The sequence below is a fragment of the Trachurus trachurus genome (genome assembly GCF_905171665.1).
Source record: "Trachurus trachurus genome assembly, chromosome: 16".
Lineage (NCBI taxonomy): Eukaryota > Metazoa > Chordata > Actinopteri > Carangiformes > Carangidae > Trachurus > Trachurus trachurus.
Window position 1 is genome coordinate 33,765,018 of NC_139902.1, and position 18,688 is coordinate 33,783,705.

An 18,688-nucleotide genomic window follows, 5' to 3' on the forward strand; every position below is an offset into this window, starting at 1 on the left:
AAAAGACGTCTTGAGCAACTTTTGCTCATTTCCACCTGTAGTCCCTACGTCACCACATTCACGCGCATCCCTTGGCTGCACACACAGAGAGGACTGCCCCTTTATGCCGTTCTCTCTCCTCATTGGATAAAGGTTGTAGGATACAAGGAAAGTTTTCTCCTGGGCTCAGAGCAGAGCAGAGTGACTGACAGACCCGTGTTTCAGACCAAACACTCTATAGAAGTGATTGCTGTCGGAAGATACAACTATTTAAGACTTATATTAACACAAACATTCACCTTACTTCTGCTTTAACCCAAAGTATTAAGATAAATATATTTCCATACAGAAGTTTCCATTTCCCATACATTTCCAGACCTGGAAATGTATAAAATCAAATTCCATACTTTCCATACTTGTGTACTAGGAACCCTGAGTTAATCCAAACTTTTACCTGGATGACATGAAGTTGCTTCTTCCACAGTCACTCACACAAACAAACTCAGTCTGTTCAGAAAAGTTTTTATTTTTATTTTTCCATTCATAAAACAAACGTTAATAAACACAGACACCAGGCCACGCAACATCCCATAATATATAACTGATTATTGGTGTTTGATCATCGTCACAACTGATTCGTGTTCAAACACAAACTGAGGCACATTGAGCCCAAAATCACCCAGAATGCAGTGCAAGTGTTGAGTAGAAAGCAGGTTAAAAGGCAGAAGATGATTACAGGTTATAATGATGCTACCACTGTAGTATTACTGTAGTATTACTGTAGTATTACTGTAGTATCTGTAGTATTACTGTAGTATTACTGTAGTATCTGTAGTATAACTGTAGTATTGTTGTGGTATTTAGAAGCTCCGCCTCCTCTCACTGATGGTCGTCCAGCAGAGCAACGTCACTGACGTCATCCACCCTCACCTGGAGGTCAGAGGTCAAACACACAACTCATCACCATCATCATCATCATCTCTCCTACAACAGTTCTAGTTAGGGATGCACATGATTAACTGTTAAAGGGATAGTTCACTCAAAATTGAAATTTTGCAGCACTGCATGTCCATATGACGGTTGAGAACGGAGCTCACTTTTCTTCGTCCAAAAAGACACACCAAAAAACATCCAAATACCTCCATGCTGCTCGTCTGTAATGTCCCTCTTGTATTGAAGCCCCAACATGAGAAATTGTTCCGAAAAAAATTAAATAAGTCTATATTTTAAGCTTGTTTTGTAGCGGAAGCTCCCAGTGTCTCAGTTCACGGCAAATCGTGTGAGATTCCAGCAGAGCAACACTGGGAGCTTCCGCTACAAACAAGCTTGAAACATAGACTTATTTAATTTTTTTCAGAACAATTTCTCATTTCGGGGCTTCAATACAAGAGGGACATTACATACGAGCAGCATGGAGGTATTTGGATGTTTTTTGGTGTGTCTTTTTGTTACGAAGACAGTTGGTATCCATTTGCAACCGTCATATGGACATGCACTGCTACGCCGAGACCCCCTGTAACTCAGAGAAGCCACGGAGGACTCTGAAACTTCTCCCAGCCCTTAGTCCACATGAGGGGGAGGAGATAATGAGTGCAATTTCAATTTTGGGTGAACTATCCCTTTAACCAATAACAATAACTTTGATTGATAAATAGTATCGGTTAATTTCTTTCATTAGTTCTTTTTTGTCTTCAACTCGTGTCGACTTCAACTGGTGGTTTCAGTCATAAACCCCTGTCCCAGAGGCCTAAAGACCAGTTTAAACCCGCTAACATTGTCCGATCGGCTCAGACTGTTTATGTAAAGGGATAATGAAGGGTTTATTTCTCCCTAACAACCTCCGAACTCTACATTATCCCACTTATGACACGGCTTACGAGTGAAATAATTAATTTGAGACATATAATGTTGATCAAAATACGACTTTTATCGATTTATAAATTGCATCGTTTAGCGAATCTGCTAAGTCCGAGAATCTCTTCTCCGCTGTTTTCCTAAGCCTCCTCCCGGTCGTGTGCGTTTGTTTTCAACGAAGCCTTTTTGTAATCAATCAGTGGATCGATGGATTATCATCTCTATTCTGAATAAAAATTAATAAAAATGATTCCACAAGTTCAACAAGCACATTCACTGCCACATTAACACAAGCTGTTCATTGTCCTCACACCCATTCCCACTTTCCCTTTATGACTCTTTATGAACACAAACCGCCTATTTAATCCAGTAAAAAGTTCTAAATATCTACAGACCAAATATCATTGTAATATTTTGTCCTGTTTAATTCTCTTTGGCCAGTAGGTGGCCTAGTAGAGCAGCTGAAGCCCCAAGAAGCTTTGTGCTTGAGTGAACTAATTTGATGAAAAGCTTCAGTGCTTCATGAAGCTGAGAGGGTTCAAGGGGGTCCCCCAACTTTTTCTTGAAATTTTACCACTTTTTTCTAGAATTTTTAAACTTTTTTCTTTTTTTGCAGAATGTTTTTTTGTTTTTTTGTACCAATTTTACTATTATTATTTTTCCTTCTTTTTTTAAAAATAATTTTAACCACTTTTTCTAAATTTTCTTTAAACTTTTTTTTGAGAAATTTTACCAGTTTCTTCTAGAATTTTTTAAAAACTAAAAAATGTTACCACTTTTTTCGAGAAAATATTTTACTTTTTTTTAAATTGTACCAGTCCTTTCTAGAATTATTTTTTAAACTTTTTTTTTTTTTGAGAATTTGTATAAATTTTTGTCAAAAAATTCTTTGAAAAAATTGAAAATGTGCATCCCTAGTTCTGGTCCAAACATAGCACGCAAGCGCAAACTTTATTTATATAGCATATTTCATTCCGTGTGGAAGCGCAATGTGCTTTACAGAACATTCCACAGGGCAATTAAACCAACAGCAAACATAGAGATCGTACATTTCCCACAATGCACCTGGATGGAAGCACACCAACAGTGACGGGACGTACCATGACGGGCGGGGTGAAGCCTCGGCGTCCGAGGGTTTTTCCGGAGAAAACGCTGACGGTGACGGAGACACAGAACTGGAGCACCAGCAGGACCAGGACCAACGACTGGAGCCCATACATGATGACCTGAGACCAGAACCAGAACCAGAACAGAAACCATCAGGGACCAATCATCATCCAACACCAAACCAGAACACAAACAGAAGCAGAAAAACAGACTCTGGACCAGGGCCGGCCCTAGGATTTTGGTGGCCCCCTAAACAAGATTGTTGTTTGTGGCCCTGCACTCTAAGCACAAACACCAAATCACTGGTTAAAACTGAATACAGACGTGTTTATGCCCTCTGAGGTTTGAGGACATTTTCTCAACTTTTACATATTTTCTTAAATGTATCTTTTTAAGATACTTGCAGATGTAACAATACTCAAGTGTTTTATGTCTAAATATTAGAACCTCCGCTGTAAGCACACTGAGGCCAGTTTGTCCTACAACACTGTAGAAAGAAATCATTTAGGACAAATGCTGGAAATTTGAGGTCTGCTTTTTGAAAAATGTCAAATCCCTTGTGAAAACACTCCTTCAGTCATGAGAATGAACTGTTTTGGTGCTTGAAATAGGATATGAATACAGTAATAGATACGTGTAGAAAACAAGTCTAAAATGAAATGTTGTAAGGTTGCTTTTTGAGCACAAATGTTGTCATTCTGCCGTTCTATTTTCACCAAATGTCTCAAATGTGAGATAAAAGAAGCTGAATATTGACTTCACATTACATATAAAGCTCATAGCGTGCTGCAGACCTCAGGATGTTTAAATGACTTGATGAACCCCGGTACCTTTCTGATCATGTGGCCCCCCACCTAACGGCTGTGGCCCTAAACAACCACATACAGTGTTTATGCCAGCGGCCGGTCCTGCCTGGACCAGTTGTTCAGAGCTAATCGGATCAGATTCTGGATCATGGATCGGATCAAATCTTGAAAATGAGTTGTTTCAAAACTAAAACAGATCGGATCACGTGATCCAGTCTTGGTTTTCATCTGGATCAAACCCTCAGTTTGTGTTAGTGTTATTCTGATCCAGCAGTTTGGTGGATTCAGGAACAAAATGTCATTTAGATTAAATTCAGACTGGTCAAATAAACAACATTTATAATGTAGGACATAAACTGATATTTTACACCTGATTTTGACTTGAAATTTTAGTGATAAAGTAAATAAAGTTAACTTTTGATAATGTTCCCCAACGACTAGATGAAAATTGAAATTTGTATTTTGAATATTGAAGTTCGAATTTGAAACACATGGAACAATATATGTATTTGACTAATGTACTGTACTAATGTCAGATGGTCTGGATGTTTAAAAGACACTGAAGAAACAACAAACAGCTCAGAAAACAACACTAACATCCCATAATCAGATGAATCCAATGTGAGTGTCACATTCAACACTCAGGATCTGGATCAGACTGATCCAATCCAACTGGGATAAAAGTGATGATGGATTATTGATTATTGATCCGGAATGGAAAAACAAGGGATTTAAAGGATAATTACAGTTTTTTACAACCTGGACCTTATTTCTATCATAAACTCCGATCATTTCCTCCCCCAGATAACTTTGGTGTCATTACAAGTGGTTGTGATGAAATGAGCTCCAGCCGAGAGGCGCGTATATCCGTATAATGGAGTCTACAGGGCAGCAGAATGCAGCCTCTAAATAACACATTATCTGCAGAGAAACTCCTTCATTTCACCAATATTTAGTTCTGATAGGCTAGTGCTATTCTCCTCTGAGTCCGGGGTTAGCTGTTATCAACATCCGGGGTCTGTAGGTTGACCTACTGACCTCTGACCTGGATGATGTCATCTCTGAGCGCCACGCGGCTCATTCTGATAATAATCATTCTGCTTCGGCATTCGGGTCCATTTTTATCTCAACTAGCCGGAGCTTTAGTGAGTCCAGGTTGAGGAGAGGAAGCCTGTGGAAGCTGAACTTCATCCAGCTGCTCATTTTGTTCTGACAAGTCGGAAACACGCAGAAACGAACCGTAGCATTAGCAGTAGCAACAAGCCACGCCGTGCGGCGCTCAGAGATGACATCATCCAGGTCAGAGGTCAGTAGGTCAACCTACAGACCCCGGATGTTGATAACAGCTAACCCCGGACTCAGAGGGGAATAGCACTAGCCTATCAGAACTAAATATTGGTGAAATGAAGGAGTTTCTCTGCAGATAATGTGTTATTTAGAGGCTGCATTCTGCTGCCCTGTAGACTCCATTATACGGATATACGCGCCTCTCGGCTGGAGCTCATTTCATCACAACCACTTGTAATGACACCAAAGTTATCTGGGGGAGGAAATGATCGGATTTTATACTAGAAATGAGGTCCAGGTTGTAAAAAAAACGGTAATTATCCTTTAAACATCCAGATCATTCTGATCCAGATTAAACCTCCTGAACAACTGAACCCGGGTGTTGGACTTACAGGAAGTCTCCAGATGCGTTTGCTGCACCGCTGCACGGCGTCCGGGTCCTTGAACGTTTCGGCGTCACACAGCTGCCGGTTGAGGGGCGTGGCCATCAGCCAGCCCAGATAGGCCACGCCCCCCAGGCAGAGCAGGGCGCTGATCACACCCCAGGCCAGACACGACCACACCTGCACACAGGAAGTCCACTCAACTCAACAAAATAAAAGCCTGGTTTCAACAAAACATCATGTCTCTAGAGCAGCGGTTCTCAAACTGTTTTACATCAAGGAGACAAAACTGACACAAATTAGACCACGGACCCCCGTTGGACAACATTTAGAAGCAAACGCCAGAAATACAGAAATAGTTTGTTCTGAGACTGAAGAATGTTACTTTTTTTTGTCAATGTATGTTCAAATTAGGTTCAGGTTCAGGTTCAGGTGACTTTATTGATACCAGAGGGTAAACTAGTTTTGCAGTCGAGAGTTAAACAAGCAACAGAAAACGAACAATCAAATCAGAAACAGGACATTTAAAAAGAACACAAACACATAAAACAAGTGACAGCTTTGGCTCGACAGAAAGTGCTGCAGTTCATGAAATAAATATAAGAAGTAAAAAACATGAAACTGAAAAAGGATTAAAAACACCAAGAGCAAAATTTCCTCCAAGTTAAGAATAAATAAAAGCAATCAAGGGGCCAATAGCATGAATTTTTGGGAAATATTGTCAAAAAATATCTGGAAAAAAAGGGGTACAATTTCTCCAAAAACGTTTAAACATTTCTAGAAAAAATTAAAAAATTAAAAAATAAATAAAAAATTAGAAAACGTGATTAAGATTTTTAAAAAATATTTTAAAAGTTAAAATTCTTCAAGGAAAAAGTTGTTACAATTTCCAAAAAAAGTCTTACCAAATTCTAGAAAAAGTGGTAAAAATTCCTAAAAATATAAAAAAGTAAAAATAATAATAATAAAAAAAGTGGTAAATATTTCTCCAAAAAAAAAAAGTTTAAATATTGACATGAAAATGTTCCAAGTATATGTCAAATCAGATGGTCTGAATCAAGTAATCAAAGTTTAAGTGTGGATTATTGATTGATTATTTGGTCATCTGCAGCCACTAAAGATATTAGAAAACTACAAACTGCACAGAGCAAAGCAGCCAGAGTTGCTCTCACTTGTTCACTGCAGGCAAATATCTTAATTCATCATCATGGCTTCTAGTTGAAAACCGACTGAAATGAAGTCTTCTAATGCGTATTCACACCTGCTGCGTTTGGAGGGAGCGGTTTACGTCACACATCGATTTGCTTGGTCATGCTGAACAAAGCAAACGAACACGCCCTTGTAACTTTCATTATAAATGTGATTAACAATGTTAAACAAATATGTAACCAGACGATCAAGATGTGATAACTTACTTCGACCTAAACCAAGAACAATGTACAGAGCTATTATAGGATGGAACACATTACCCAACAACATCAAAGATATTAACTCAAAACATCGAATAAATTATAGTGGTTTGGGTTGGTCTATTATTTGTACCTGAAGGGTTAGTTCAACATTTTGTCAAATTGGTCCATTGCCATAATCCCTATAGTCATAGCAGTAGGTTCGTTACCTTTAATTGTCGTTGCAAGCTGTTTTTAGAACGGCGGAGCAGAGCCGTGAGCTGCTCAGAGCTACGCTACAGAGGCTCATTATGGGATTTCTTGGTTTCCCTCATCAAACTCATCAAATACACAATCCAACAACTCCACAACGCTCTGGTGGACAAGTTGTGAGCTGCACATTCACCACGCTATGAGATAATAACACAACGTTACCACACAGAGTTGTTTTAGAGGGAAATTCATGCAAAACCTCTGATGCGCGTTGCCTTCAGGGACAGTTTTTCATCAACAGTCTCTGTATTTCCCTCTAAAACAACTCTGTGGTAACGTTGTGTTATTATCTCATAGCGTGGTGAATGTGCAGCTCACAACTTGTCCACCAGAGCGTTGTGGAGTTGTTGGATTGTGTATTTGATGAGTTTGATGAGGGAAACCAAGAAATCCCATGAGCCTCCGTAGCGTAGCTCTGAGCAGCTCACGGCTCTGCTCCGCCGTTCTAAAAATAGCTTGCACCGACAATTAAAGGTAACGAACCTACTGCTATGACTATAGGGGTTATGGTGATGGGCCAATTTGACACAATGTTGAACTATCCCTTTAAACATGTAGTTTTTGACTAGTTATACAATAAAGAAACACCGTGTTCATGTTCATGTTCATGTGACTCACCCGTGCGATAGTTGTGCGTCTTCCTGCGGCCACGGTCAGAGAACCTGAGATGACGAACTGAAGCACAGACACACACACACACACGTTACAGCTGAACTGAACCGTATCCATGGTAACCAATACAATCAATACTTATTATTATTATGGATTATGGATCGGCCATGGGATCATGATGACGTACAGCGATGCCGGAGCAGAACGGAGCGTGGTGCAGCAGCCTCGGAGACAAGATGGCCGACAGGCTGAAGAGGACGCACGTCAGACCGATGACGATCTGCACCACCTGAAACACACACACACACACACACACACACACACACACACACACACACACACACACACACACACACACACACACACACACACACACACACACACACACACACACACACACACACACAGAGTAATGAGTTCAGGTTTTTATTTGACAGAGTTCAGCAGAACTTTCTGATAGAAGTTGTTTCATGTTTCTTCTCCTTCTGCGACAGTAAAAAGGAACATTTACGTCTTTTCATACAAGATGAGTCTCATGAACTATGGACTTGGAAGTGTCGTCATATTAAATTACGTTCACGGCTCATAGTGCTGTGGTAACTCAGCTCTGAGACTGACACTTCAGATTCAGTCCTACACTTCACTAAAAGTCTGAGTACGACGCTTGATAACGAACTTTTAACTGCTGCAGCTTTCAGAGAAGTCGAAGAAGTCGGGCGCTTTCACACCGTCCTTGTTTGGTCCGCTTTAAACGGACCAGAGTTGGTTTCCTCAGATAGTCTTCGCTGCGTTTGGGCAGCTGTGAAAGCTCATATGAACTCTGGTGCAGATCAAACAAACGATCTCTGGTCCGCTTGAAAACGGGGTCTCGGTTCGTTTGCAAGTGAACCCTGGTGCGGTTCGTACGCAGTGTGAAAGCTCACCCGACTAAACCGGACTAAACCCGACTAAACCGGACTAAACCGGACTAAACACAGGACCAAATGTACGTAGTGCATGACGTAGTGACGCAGCAACACCAACAACTCTCATCAGTCTCCGTCTTTTCCTCTGGTGCCGTTTCTCTGTCCTGTGTGTGTGTATGTGTGTAACCTATGTGTATGCGTGTGTGTGTGTGTGTGTGTGTGTGTGTGTGTGTGTGTGTGTTCCTCTCTCGCGCTCTGTTTAGATTATAAACACAAATAGGTGACAAACATTGGACTCTGGTAGTATTCGTCAATCTCGGTATTTTATTTTGAAAATTGAGCGGATTGTCTGTTGTTTTTTTGTGTGACTTCCTGCCAGAATTGATGCGATCGCTCGCGGCTCGCGCATAAACTAGACCCGACGCCGAAACGATCGTTGCACGGCGCAAGGCGAGTCGGCCGGTTCGGGTCTGATCTGAACTAGGCTACACCATCGGTTAACAAGGGCGCTGAAAGGAAGCGGTCTCCGTTCCGCGGCGCTTCGGCGGCCGGTGTGAACCCGGCGTTACATGGTGGTCGTAGCTACTGGGCTTGATGCTGAGCCACGTGCAATTGATACATAAAAAAAAAGAAACAACATAAAAACAGCCAACTCCACCTGCTGCTCCATGTTTACTGTTATCCTGCAGGTCTGGGGCCGTATTCACAAAGAATCTTAAGGTTAAAAGTAGCTCCTAAGGGCCGAATTTAGGAGCAACTCCTAAAAAAAGTGGGCGTGTCAGTCTTAAATTTAGGACTCCTAGTTTTTTAAAATAAGAGTAATTCACAAAGTATTTTATGCCTAAAAGTAGCTCCTAAGTCTGGGAGAGCTTAAAAGTCCTGGTGAGGACTCCTAACTCAGTAAGACCTATTCACAAAGAATCGCAAATGGCTGCAGCCAGGCAAATGTATGGAGGACTGCGAATTGCTGCAGAGGGGGGGGGCTGGAGCACCTGCCCCTTTGCCCTTTGATGCCCAACGTGCCTTTTTGTCGGTGTTTTTTATTTTTTTATTTTTTTTTTTGGGGGGGGGGGGGTCATCTACAACATTTTGGCTATAAAACGGGAGTAGTGACGGTGACGGACTGTCCAATATAGGCGTCACAACGGTCGGACCGAGGTAACTGCGACTGCTGCGATGCAGTCATGCTGATGTGAGCCAAAAATATTTTTTTAAATTGCTGGGTGCGCTAGACACACACATCTGTTAGTAGACCTAGTAATAGCTCATGTGATAAGGCAGCTCCCCCAGTAAACTAAACTTATTGTTAGTCTGGGTTCAAATCCTGCTATAGGCCACAAATGTGGGTAACACATTTTCTTTTCTCATCATTATTATGATCACCACAGGGCTGTCAACGAATATGAACATTAATATTAAAATGTGGGAAGAAAAAAAACCAGCGGCTGCTTTGCGAGTGGACGCACTGACCCTCATTGCATTTGCACAGCGTCACACTGCAGAAAGTGAGACGCGACAAAAACTGTAGCAGAAAGATGCAGATGGCAGAGAGAAAGACAGAAAGTTCAGAGCCCAACTCGGCAGCAGAGACAGTGGTTTGGACTCGAAGCAATCTGAAAAGCCCCGTCGGACCTGACGGCAAAAAATAAAAAAAAGCGGCCGGCGGCGAGGAGGAGGAGGAGGAGAAGGAGGAGGGAGGGGAGGGGGGCGCCGCCGGCACTCAACAACCAATCACCGTGTTGAGCGCCTCGAATTCGTGCACGAGAATTGACGTAATCCATAGCAACGGGGCGTCACCAGGGGCGTGACTCTTACTCTGCTCTTAGTGATTTATCCTTAGTAAGAGTAGGTCTCAGCGGCTTTGTGAATAGCTTTTAAGAAAAAACTCCTACGTAAAAACTTTTAGTGCGAGTTAGGAGCACTCCTAGTGGTAAGATAAAAGGTTTGTGAATACGGCCCCTGATTTCCCCTCCTACTTTGTCCTACTACGAGCAGTTTCAACTGTTGTGACGTTGACTGTTGACGCTCAGAAAGTTTGGTGCACAAGTTTGGTGCGGTTCAGAAATTGCAGTGTGAACGCGGAACCGAACCAAGTGATAAATGCAACAATGTTGCAACTTTCAGCCCCCCAAGCGAACCGAGTCCGCTTGGTCAGGTGTGAAAGCAACCGTAGGTCGCTTTCACACCTGAAAGTCCGGACCAGAGGGAAGAAATGAGACATTGTTGCAATGAAGTTTTGGTCCGGTCTGTGTTCACACTGTCCCTTGTCGAAACACAGCTTTCTGTAAACAAATGACACCTGGGGCCGTATTCACAAAGCCTTTTATCTTACCGCTAGCAGTGCTCCTAACTCGCACTAAAAGTTTTTACGTAGGAGTTTTTTCTTAAAAGCTATTCACAAAGCCACTGAGACCGACTCTTACTAAGGATAAATCACTAAGAGCAGAGTAAGAGTGACGCCCCTGGTGACGCCCCGTTGCTATGGATTACGTCAATTCTCGTGCACGAATTCGAGGCGCTCAACACGGTGATTGGTTGTTGAGTGCCGGCGGCGCCCCCCCACCCCCCCCCCCCCCCCCTCCCTCCTCCTCGCCGCCGCCGCTCCGCTCCACTTTTTATTTTTTGCCGTCAGGTCCGACGGGGCTTTTTAGATTACTTCGAGTCCAAACCACTGTCTCTGCTGCCGAGTTGGGCTCTGAACTTTCTGTCTTTCTCTCTGCCATCTGCATCTTTCTGCTACAGTTTTTGTCGCGTCTCACTTTCTGCAGTGTGACGCTGTGCAAATGCAATGAGGGTCAGTGCGTCCACTCGCAAAGCAGCCGCTGGTTTTTTTTCTTCCCACATTTTAATATTAATTTTCACATTCGTTGACAGCCCTATATGGTGATCATAATAATGATGAGAAAAGAAAATGCATTACCCACATTTGTGGCCTATAGCAGGATTTGAACCCAGACTAACAATAAGTTTAGTTTACTGGGGGAGCAGCCTTATCACATGAGCTATTACTACTAACAGATGTGTGTGTCTAGCGCACCCACCAATTTTTTAAAAATATTTTTGGCTCACATCAGCATGACTGCATCGCAGCAGTCGCAGTTACCTCGGTCCGACCGTTGTGACGCCTATATTGGACAGTCCGTCACCGTCACTACTCCCGTTTTATAGCCAAAATGTTGTAGATGACCCCCCCCCCCCCAAAAAAAAATAAAAAAATAAAAAACACCGACAAAAAGGCACGTTGGGCATCAAAGGGCAAAGGGGCAGGTGCTCCAGCTCCCCCCTCTGCAGCAATTCGCAGTCCTCCATACATTTGCCTGGCTGCAGCCATTTGCGATTCTTTGTGAATAGGTCTTACTGAGTTAGGAGTCCTCACCAGGACTTTTAAGCTCTCCCAGACTTAGGAGCTACTTTTAGGCCTAAAATACTTTGTGAATTACTCTTATTTTAAAAAACTAGGAGTCCTAAATTTAAGACTGACACGCCCACTTTTTTTAGGAGTTGCTCCTAAATTCGGCCCTTAGGAGCTACTTTTAACCTTAAGATTCTTTGTGAATACGGCCCCAGGTCTAACAGGTCGTTCAGCTATTGGTCAGAAAATTTGTGAGGGAAAATCACTTTCTGTCATTGTTTTCCTATTCATCAACAACAGGGAGCAGCAGCTTTGACTGTTCTGCTTTACAAGGAGACTGTGGCAGCTTTCACCGCCCTGCTGTCCTGCATGCACACTTCTCTCCCTCTCTGTGTGTGTGTGTGTGAACGGCAGTAACGGAGAAAGAGTGCTATGCGGACTAGTGATGGTAAACTCGATTCCTTTTACTGACTCGAGTCTGTATGAGTCACTCACTAAAGTGAGTCGGGTTTTCGAGTGTCTTGAGTCACTTGAGTCAGTAAAAAAAAAAAAAAAAAAAAAAGTGTTATTTTATATATCAAAATCTATAATTTTTTATGTCAATTAATAAAGTGATGGGGGCGGAACTGCAGAAGAGAGACAGCAACATGCTTGTGGTTTATTTTCTGAAGAGACAAAAAATATACTATATTACCAGTATTAGGCTATGCTTAATTCACGTCCCTCATCTCTGTCAGTCAGCCCCTCCCCCCTGCACCCTCTCACACACACGCACTGAAACAATACATAGGCACATGGACCAGTTGAGCTTTAACAGTAATAAACAAATGCGCTAAATCATATTAGCAACTGTTCAAATGCCCCCCCCCCCCTCCCCCCTCGCGCCATAGTATCCTCAACAATGGAGCGGAGCAGCACACTGCTCAGGTGAGGGAGCAGCTCTCTAGCACAGGAGCAGTGGGGTGAGTGAGTGAACTGAGTCGCCTGTGAACTGCGAGTCAGGTGCAGAGCAGGGAGTTGACGAGTTTCTCGAGCTCTACGAGTGAACGGTGAGCTACGAGTGGCAGCTACTGACTGGTGAACCGCGGAGCAGCGGGTTTCTCGGGTAAGGGAGGGGCTCTACCAGCTGGGAGGGAGAGCGAGTGAACTGAGCTGCTGTGAACCGCGAGTCGAGTACGCGGTGAGTTCCTCAGGTAGGGGAGGGGCTCTGCTGAGTGGGAGAGCGGTGAGCAGAGTTGCTGTGAACGAGTGAACGGCGAGTTGGTGAGTTTCTCAGGTAGGGGAGGGGCTCTGCGAGCTGAGTGGGAGAGCGGTGAGCAGAGTTGCTGTGAACGAGTGAACGGCGAGTTGGTGAGTTTCTCAGGTAGGGGAGGGGCTCTGCGAGCTGGTAGGAGAGCGGGTGAACTGTGCTGGAGCAACAGAGCCGTTGCTTCAGCCACGGAGCTAATACAGCAACTAGCTTGATACATTTACGCAATTGAAGTTGGAATAACAGTTGTGTGACATCTCTTCTTAGCAGTTAGCTGGTGGTAGCAGCGGTGAGTCAGTGAACGAGTTAATGGAGACAATGACTCGTGATTCCCGAGTCAGTAAAAAGAATCTCGAGTTTTGAACGATTCGTTCATGAATCGCACATCACTAATGCGGACATGAATATAACGATATTGCGTTGGTCGAGCCAAAAGCCGAAAAATCTATTAGTGGTTGACGTAATATGACGTATTATGGGAAACACTGCTGTTGTGGTTTGCTTCCTGTATCTGGTCCTATTAAAAGTCCGATTACGTTCTCACCTGAAGTGAACCGGACCATGGTTCACTTCCAACCGGACCGAGTCCTGACTGTTTTGGGGGACCATGGTCCGCTTGTTTGGTCCGACAAAAGTCCAGACCGTGATCCGGGGTGGGGGGGGGGGGTTTACACCTGAAATTTTGGTTCGGATCAAACTGAGAAGTCCTAAAGTTTGGACCCAACGAGGCCGGTGTGAAAGTGACCTGAGTCTGGTCAGGACTGATTCTGAGCAGCTTGATACAGAGTGATTGTGTCAGTCTCACCCCGAGGCCGTGTGGTTGCCCCCGCAGGAAGGAGGCCGTCACGTCGTCCAGCTTGGTGGGCGGGGCCTGTGTTGCCGGGGGCGACGCCTGTGTCTGGGCGGCGGCGGTGGGGGGGGGAGGGGCCGTCTGCAGAGGGATGGAGGGGTCGTCCTGAGGAATGACCTGAGTGACGATCACCACTCCTCCCACCGTGGTGACGGACGTGGTCGTCATGGCAACGGTCAAAGGTCAAAGGTCACGGGAGCTGCAAACACAGGACAGGTGCAGGTAGGTCAGTTCCTGTTCCTGTTCCTGTCCTTTCACAATAAAAGCTTCAAAAGCCCCAAATATATATATATATAAAGCCTATCTGGAAACTGTGTTCAGAGTTTAAAGGAGCATTACAATAGTCTTTGATGATTTTACATTAATAAATAGCCTATTCCTTATACGATTATAAGCTTCAGTCTTAAGTGGACAAATGCAATTAATTTGTTGATAAATTAATCACAATTAATTACAGAAAATTGTGTGATTATTACTTAGTTAATATTTTTTAATGGATTGACAGCCCTAGTGAGTCATTCAAATCAACTGCTGAAGATCAACAGACAGCTCTTTTTGTTTTGTTTTTTATTCCAAATGTTGTAAATTCTTATGTCAGGTTGCTACAAGAGGAAATGTGCAAAAGAAATAAATAAAATACATTGAGGAAATATACGATAAAATATATCCTGCAATGTCTAAAACTATTAAAAAATATATAAATATACAGTACCAATGCAAAGGGACGGCCAAGACATAAGTTAAATACAGTCCTACATAATTTAAATAAATACGTAATTGAAATACAATAGGCTATAATAGTACTAGTGCAAAACAAGGGCCTGAGTATAATTTAAAGGGATAGTTCAACATTTAGTCAAATTGGCCCATCACCATAATCCCTATAGTCATAGCAGTAGGTTCGTTACCTTTAATTGTCGGTGCAAGCTGTTTTTAGAACGGCGGAGCAGAGCCGTGAGCTGCTCAGAGCTACGCTACGGAGGCTCATTATGGGATTTCTTGGTTTCCCTCATCAAACTCATCAAATACACAATCCAACAACTCCACAACGCTCTGGTGGACAAGTTGTGAGCTGCACATTCACCACGCTATGAGATAATAACACAACGTTACCAGACAGAGTTGTTTTAGAGGGAAATACATGTAAAACCACTGATGCACGTTGCCTTCAGGGACAGTTTTTCATCATCAGTCTCTGTATTTCCCTCTAAAACAACTCTGTGTGGTAACTTTGTGTTATTATCTCATAGCGTGGTGAATGTGCAGCTCACAACTTGTCCACCAGAGCGTTGTGGAGTTGTTGGATCTCAAAACAACATGCACCGATAATTAGCCTAAAGGTAATGAACCATACTGCTCTGGCCATAGGGATTATGGTGAACTAAATATTGAACTGTCCCTTTAAAGAGTGTATTTTGTCTGTATATGTCCTAATTATTAGGCTAAATAAAGACAGATGTTTATGATTACAGTCAGTAAGTTCACTGAGAAGAACAACAACTGATGTATAAAACTAATGTTTAATTAAAGTCGCTTAGTCACCGTCTGATGCGGAAACTTCAGCTCCTTCAGATCAGAACCGAACTGACGCAGTTTTTATTATTTTATTATTATTTTATTTGTGTGTGTCGAACGGACCGGAAGTGAAGCAGAAAATAAAAGCGAGGTTTTAAAACACTATAATATTTAAACGTCCTACCTGAAACTCAAACTTCACCTGTCCAGATTTATTTCACCTGCTGTCTGTCGCGCGGAGCTCCTCTGCTTTTACTTTGACCTGTTTCCTGGTTCAACACCATGCTGCCTTCAGGAGCTCGACGTGAAGCTCGGAAATCTGAGCTCTCAGTGACAAAACCCCACACAGACAGGAGATTAAAGAACAACAACACCCAAATAAAAGATAGATAGATAGATAGATAGATAGATAGATAGATAGATAGATAGATAGATAGATAGATAGATAGATAGATAGATAGATAGATAGATAGATAGATAGATAGATAGATAGATAGATAGATAGATAGATAGATAGATAGATAGATAGATAGATAGATAGATAGATAATCTATTAGTACAGACTCTGGGTCCAGTTAAAAACACAAGACAGGACAGGAAAAGAACGATACAAACAGCGACAATACCATCAACAATGACAACAACATCTATAAAATAAGATGAAGATGAAGTGTCTTATTTATTCATTTATTTTATTTTATTTATATTTCAAATTACATATCTTTTTTTCTAATTTCATTTCTATTTCTTTATTATCAACATTTTTTTTATATTTTTATATATTTATATAGGTATTAGGCTATGTATTATGTAGTAGTTACAAACTGAAGAATAGTTAAAAAGGGGTGGGAAATTAAAAAGTTTTTTACTTCTTCCTACTCCTTTTTCGAACAATATGCTGTGTTTTGTTATGTCTTGGCTCTATTTTTATTTTTATTTTTTATTTTGTATGTACAACTAGTTACATATAATTTTTTATACATGTTCGAAGATCAAAATACATTCATTCATTCATTCATTCATTCATTCATTTCATCCTTCCTTTATTAATTTGATGTTATTGAATTAATTTTGAATTTTGAATTTTTGAAAGCTTTATTATTGTTCAATAATCAATCATTAATAAAGCATAAAGAGTGTAGGAACATAGAATATACAGAATAACAGACATTTTATGATAACAGAGGTGGCATAAAAGACAAAAAAAAAAGTCTAATTAATTAATTAAATAAATAACATAAAATAAATAAGTAATAAAGGAAGGATAAAAAATGAACTAAAGATAAATCTGTACAAACTTAGACGCTGGTAATTCCGACGGACCCTGAAGGCAGCACCAGACTCCAGAGTGTCACTTCCAGGAATCCAGTGTGAATCAGCTTGAGATTGTTAAAGGGGAACAGAGAAGCGGAAACAGCTGCTGCAGCCACACACACTCACACACACACACACACACACACACACACACACACAAACGGAGCGGACCCTGAACGCCTCACTGGTTAAACGATGTAATAACAAATAAAAATACATTTTAGCAGTAGTAGTAATAGTAATAGTAATTTATTCATCCATATAACAGAACATGACATATACATGACATCTGGATTTCTATATTAAGTAGCTTTGGCTAAAAACTTTATTTACAAGAAGGAAAGTTGCAGAAACAAAACAAGATAACAAGATGGCACAATGATTTTTTTTAAAGAAATCTAAACTGAAAACAATAAATACTATCTTTGATTTAGTAGGCTACTAATAATTGGCTTACTTTACTCTTTTATATATTGAATACATTCATTTTAAACATCCTCTTTTGCATGTTTTTAATTCTTTATCAAGGTTATTCCATAAGTTTACTCCAATAACAGATATGCATTTGCCTTTTGTGTTGGTCCTTGTCTTTGATTTCTTAAAAATGCAGATCGCCCTAAGGTCGTTGAGAACAGAAATATAGATTTTATTGTTTTGTATTATTCATTCAAGTATGTATTTTTCCTTACTTCCTTATATTTACTGTTTAATCACTTACTTTTCTACTTATTTTTCATTTTTGTTTAATTATTCCCCATGTTCTTGTTTTTAAACTGTAACAAATTTGTTTTTTGAATATGTGGGTGAGGTTTTCATATCAGCCCCTTTGGGTTTCATATATACCTCCCCTTTGCACATCCCAGTCATGATGATTGTCCATGCTGTTTTAAATGATATGTTCGTGCAAAAATAAAAATAAAAGCTAAAAAAAAAAAAGCAGTGTTGAAGTTAACTGTATTATCTAATTTGTGAAAGGGTTTCTTGAAAAATCACAGCAGCAACAGATCGCTTCTCCTTTCTCCCTCTGGGCCCCCCAGGATCAAACCTCGAGGGGCCCTGAACGCCTCACAGGCCGAGAACAAGCGAAGCAGAGGAGGAGCTGCAGCTTTAATGACTGTGATCAAACATATCATCATAAATCAGCACACTGCAAAAACTCTTATCTAATCTAATATTTGTCTTATTTCAAGTCAAAACTAATCTGGTTCTACTTAAAATAAGACTCATCACATTAAAAGCAGCTTGTTTTTAGACACTTTTTACTTCTTTCAAGCAGATTTTCACTTGAAATAAGTAGAAAAATCTGATAGTGGAGCAAGTTTTTCTTTCTTACGACAAGCATAAAAAACTTTCATTTCACTGGCAGATTTTTCTACTTATTTCAAGTGAAAATTAGTTTGAAACAAGTGAAAATGATCTAAAAACAAGATAATTTTTAGGTGATGAGTCTTATTTTAAGTGGAAAGAGTTTAGTTTTGACTAGAAATCAGACATTTTGACAAGAAATAAGACAAATATTCTTGATTCTTGCAGTGCACAGTCAGATTCACATTGGTGGAAATCAATACATCAATATTATCAGAATAAACTTGGAATCATCATCAAATCAAATCAGTAAAGGTAAAAACATTCAAGACATTCACATTCTGCAGTTCCCAGTGAAACCACAGGGGGGCGGCATCATGACAACTAAACTTACAGACATTCATCAATTCTCCTTAAATATGGAAATGAATAAATTATCAAAAATGGCGATATATATTGATATATTGATCGTATCATTATTACATTCACAGCAGGTTTACATCTCATTC

At 41.0% G+C, this 18,688-nt stretch overlaps 1 protein-coding gene across 3 annotated transcripts; it reads right to left on the minus strand.

The window, feature by feature from the left end:
* Positions 1 to 484: 484 nt before the first annotated feature.
* LOC310999061 (membrane-spanning 4-domains subfamily A member 4D-like) lies at positions 485 to 15,844 on the minus strand. 3 transcript variants are annotated; one of them, XM_083989367.1, is made up of 8 exons: positions 15,745 to 15,844; positions 14,001 to 14,244; positions 7,877 to 7,978; positions 7,696 to 7,752; positions 5,426 to 5,596; positions 2,934 to 3,059; positions 819 to 909; positions 485 to 787 (listed from the first exon to the last, which is right to left on the minus strand). In XM_083989367.1, the coding sequence occupies exons 2-7, from the start codon at positions 14,211 to 14,213 to the stop codon at positions 859 to 861; spliced, it is 720 nt and encodes a 239-aa protein (XP_083845493.1). In that variant the 5' UTR covers positions 14,214 to 14,244; positions 15,745 to 15,844; the 3' UTR covers positions 485 to 787; positions 819 to 858. The 3 variants fall into 3 exon arrangements, with proteins under 3 accessions (XP_083845493.1, XP_083845492.1, XP_083845494.1); XM_083989366.1 differs by having other exon boundaries at positions 485 to 909; XM_083989368.1 differs by having other exon boundaries at positions 485 to 909; positions 15,763 to 15,827.
* Positions 15,845 to 18,688: the final 2,844 nt, after the last annotated feature.

Coding starts and splice junctions, on each gene's coding strand:
- LOC310999061 (XM_083989367.1), bottom strand. CDS start 14,213: ATGACGACCACGTCCGTCACCACGGTGGGAGGAGTGGTGATCGTCACT. Junction 7,979..14,000: donor GGCAACCACACGGCCTCGGG/GTGAGACTGACA, acceptor TGTGTGTTTCAG/GTGGTGCAGATCGTCATCGG. Junction 910..2,933: donor GCTTCACCCCGCCCGTCATG/GTACGTCCCGTC, acceptor TCTGACCTCCAG/GTGAGGGTGGATGACGTCAG.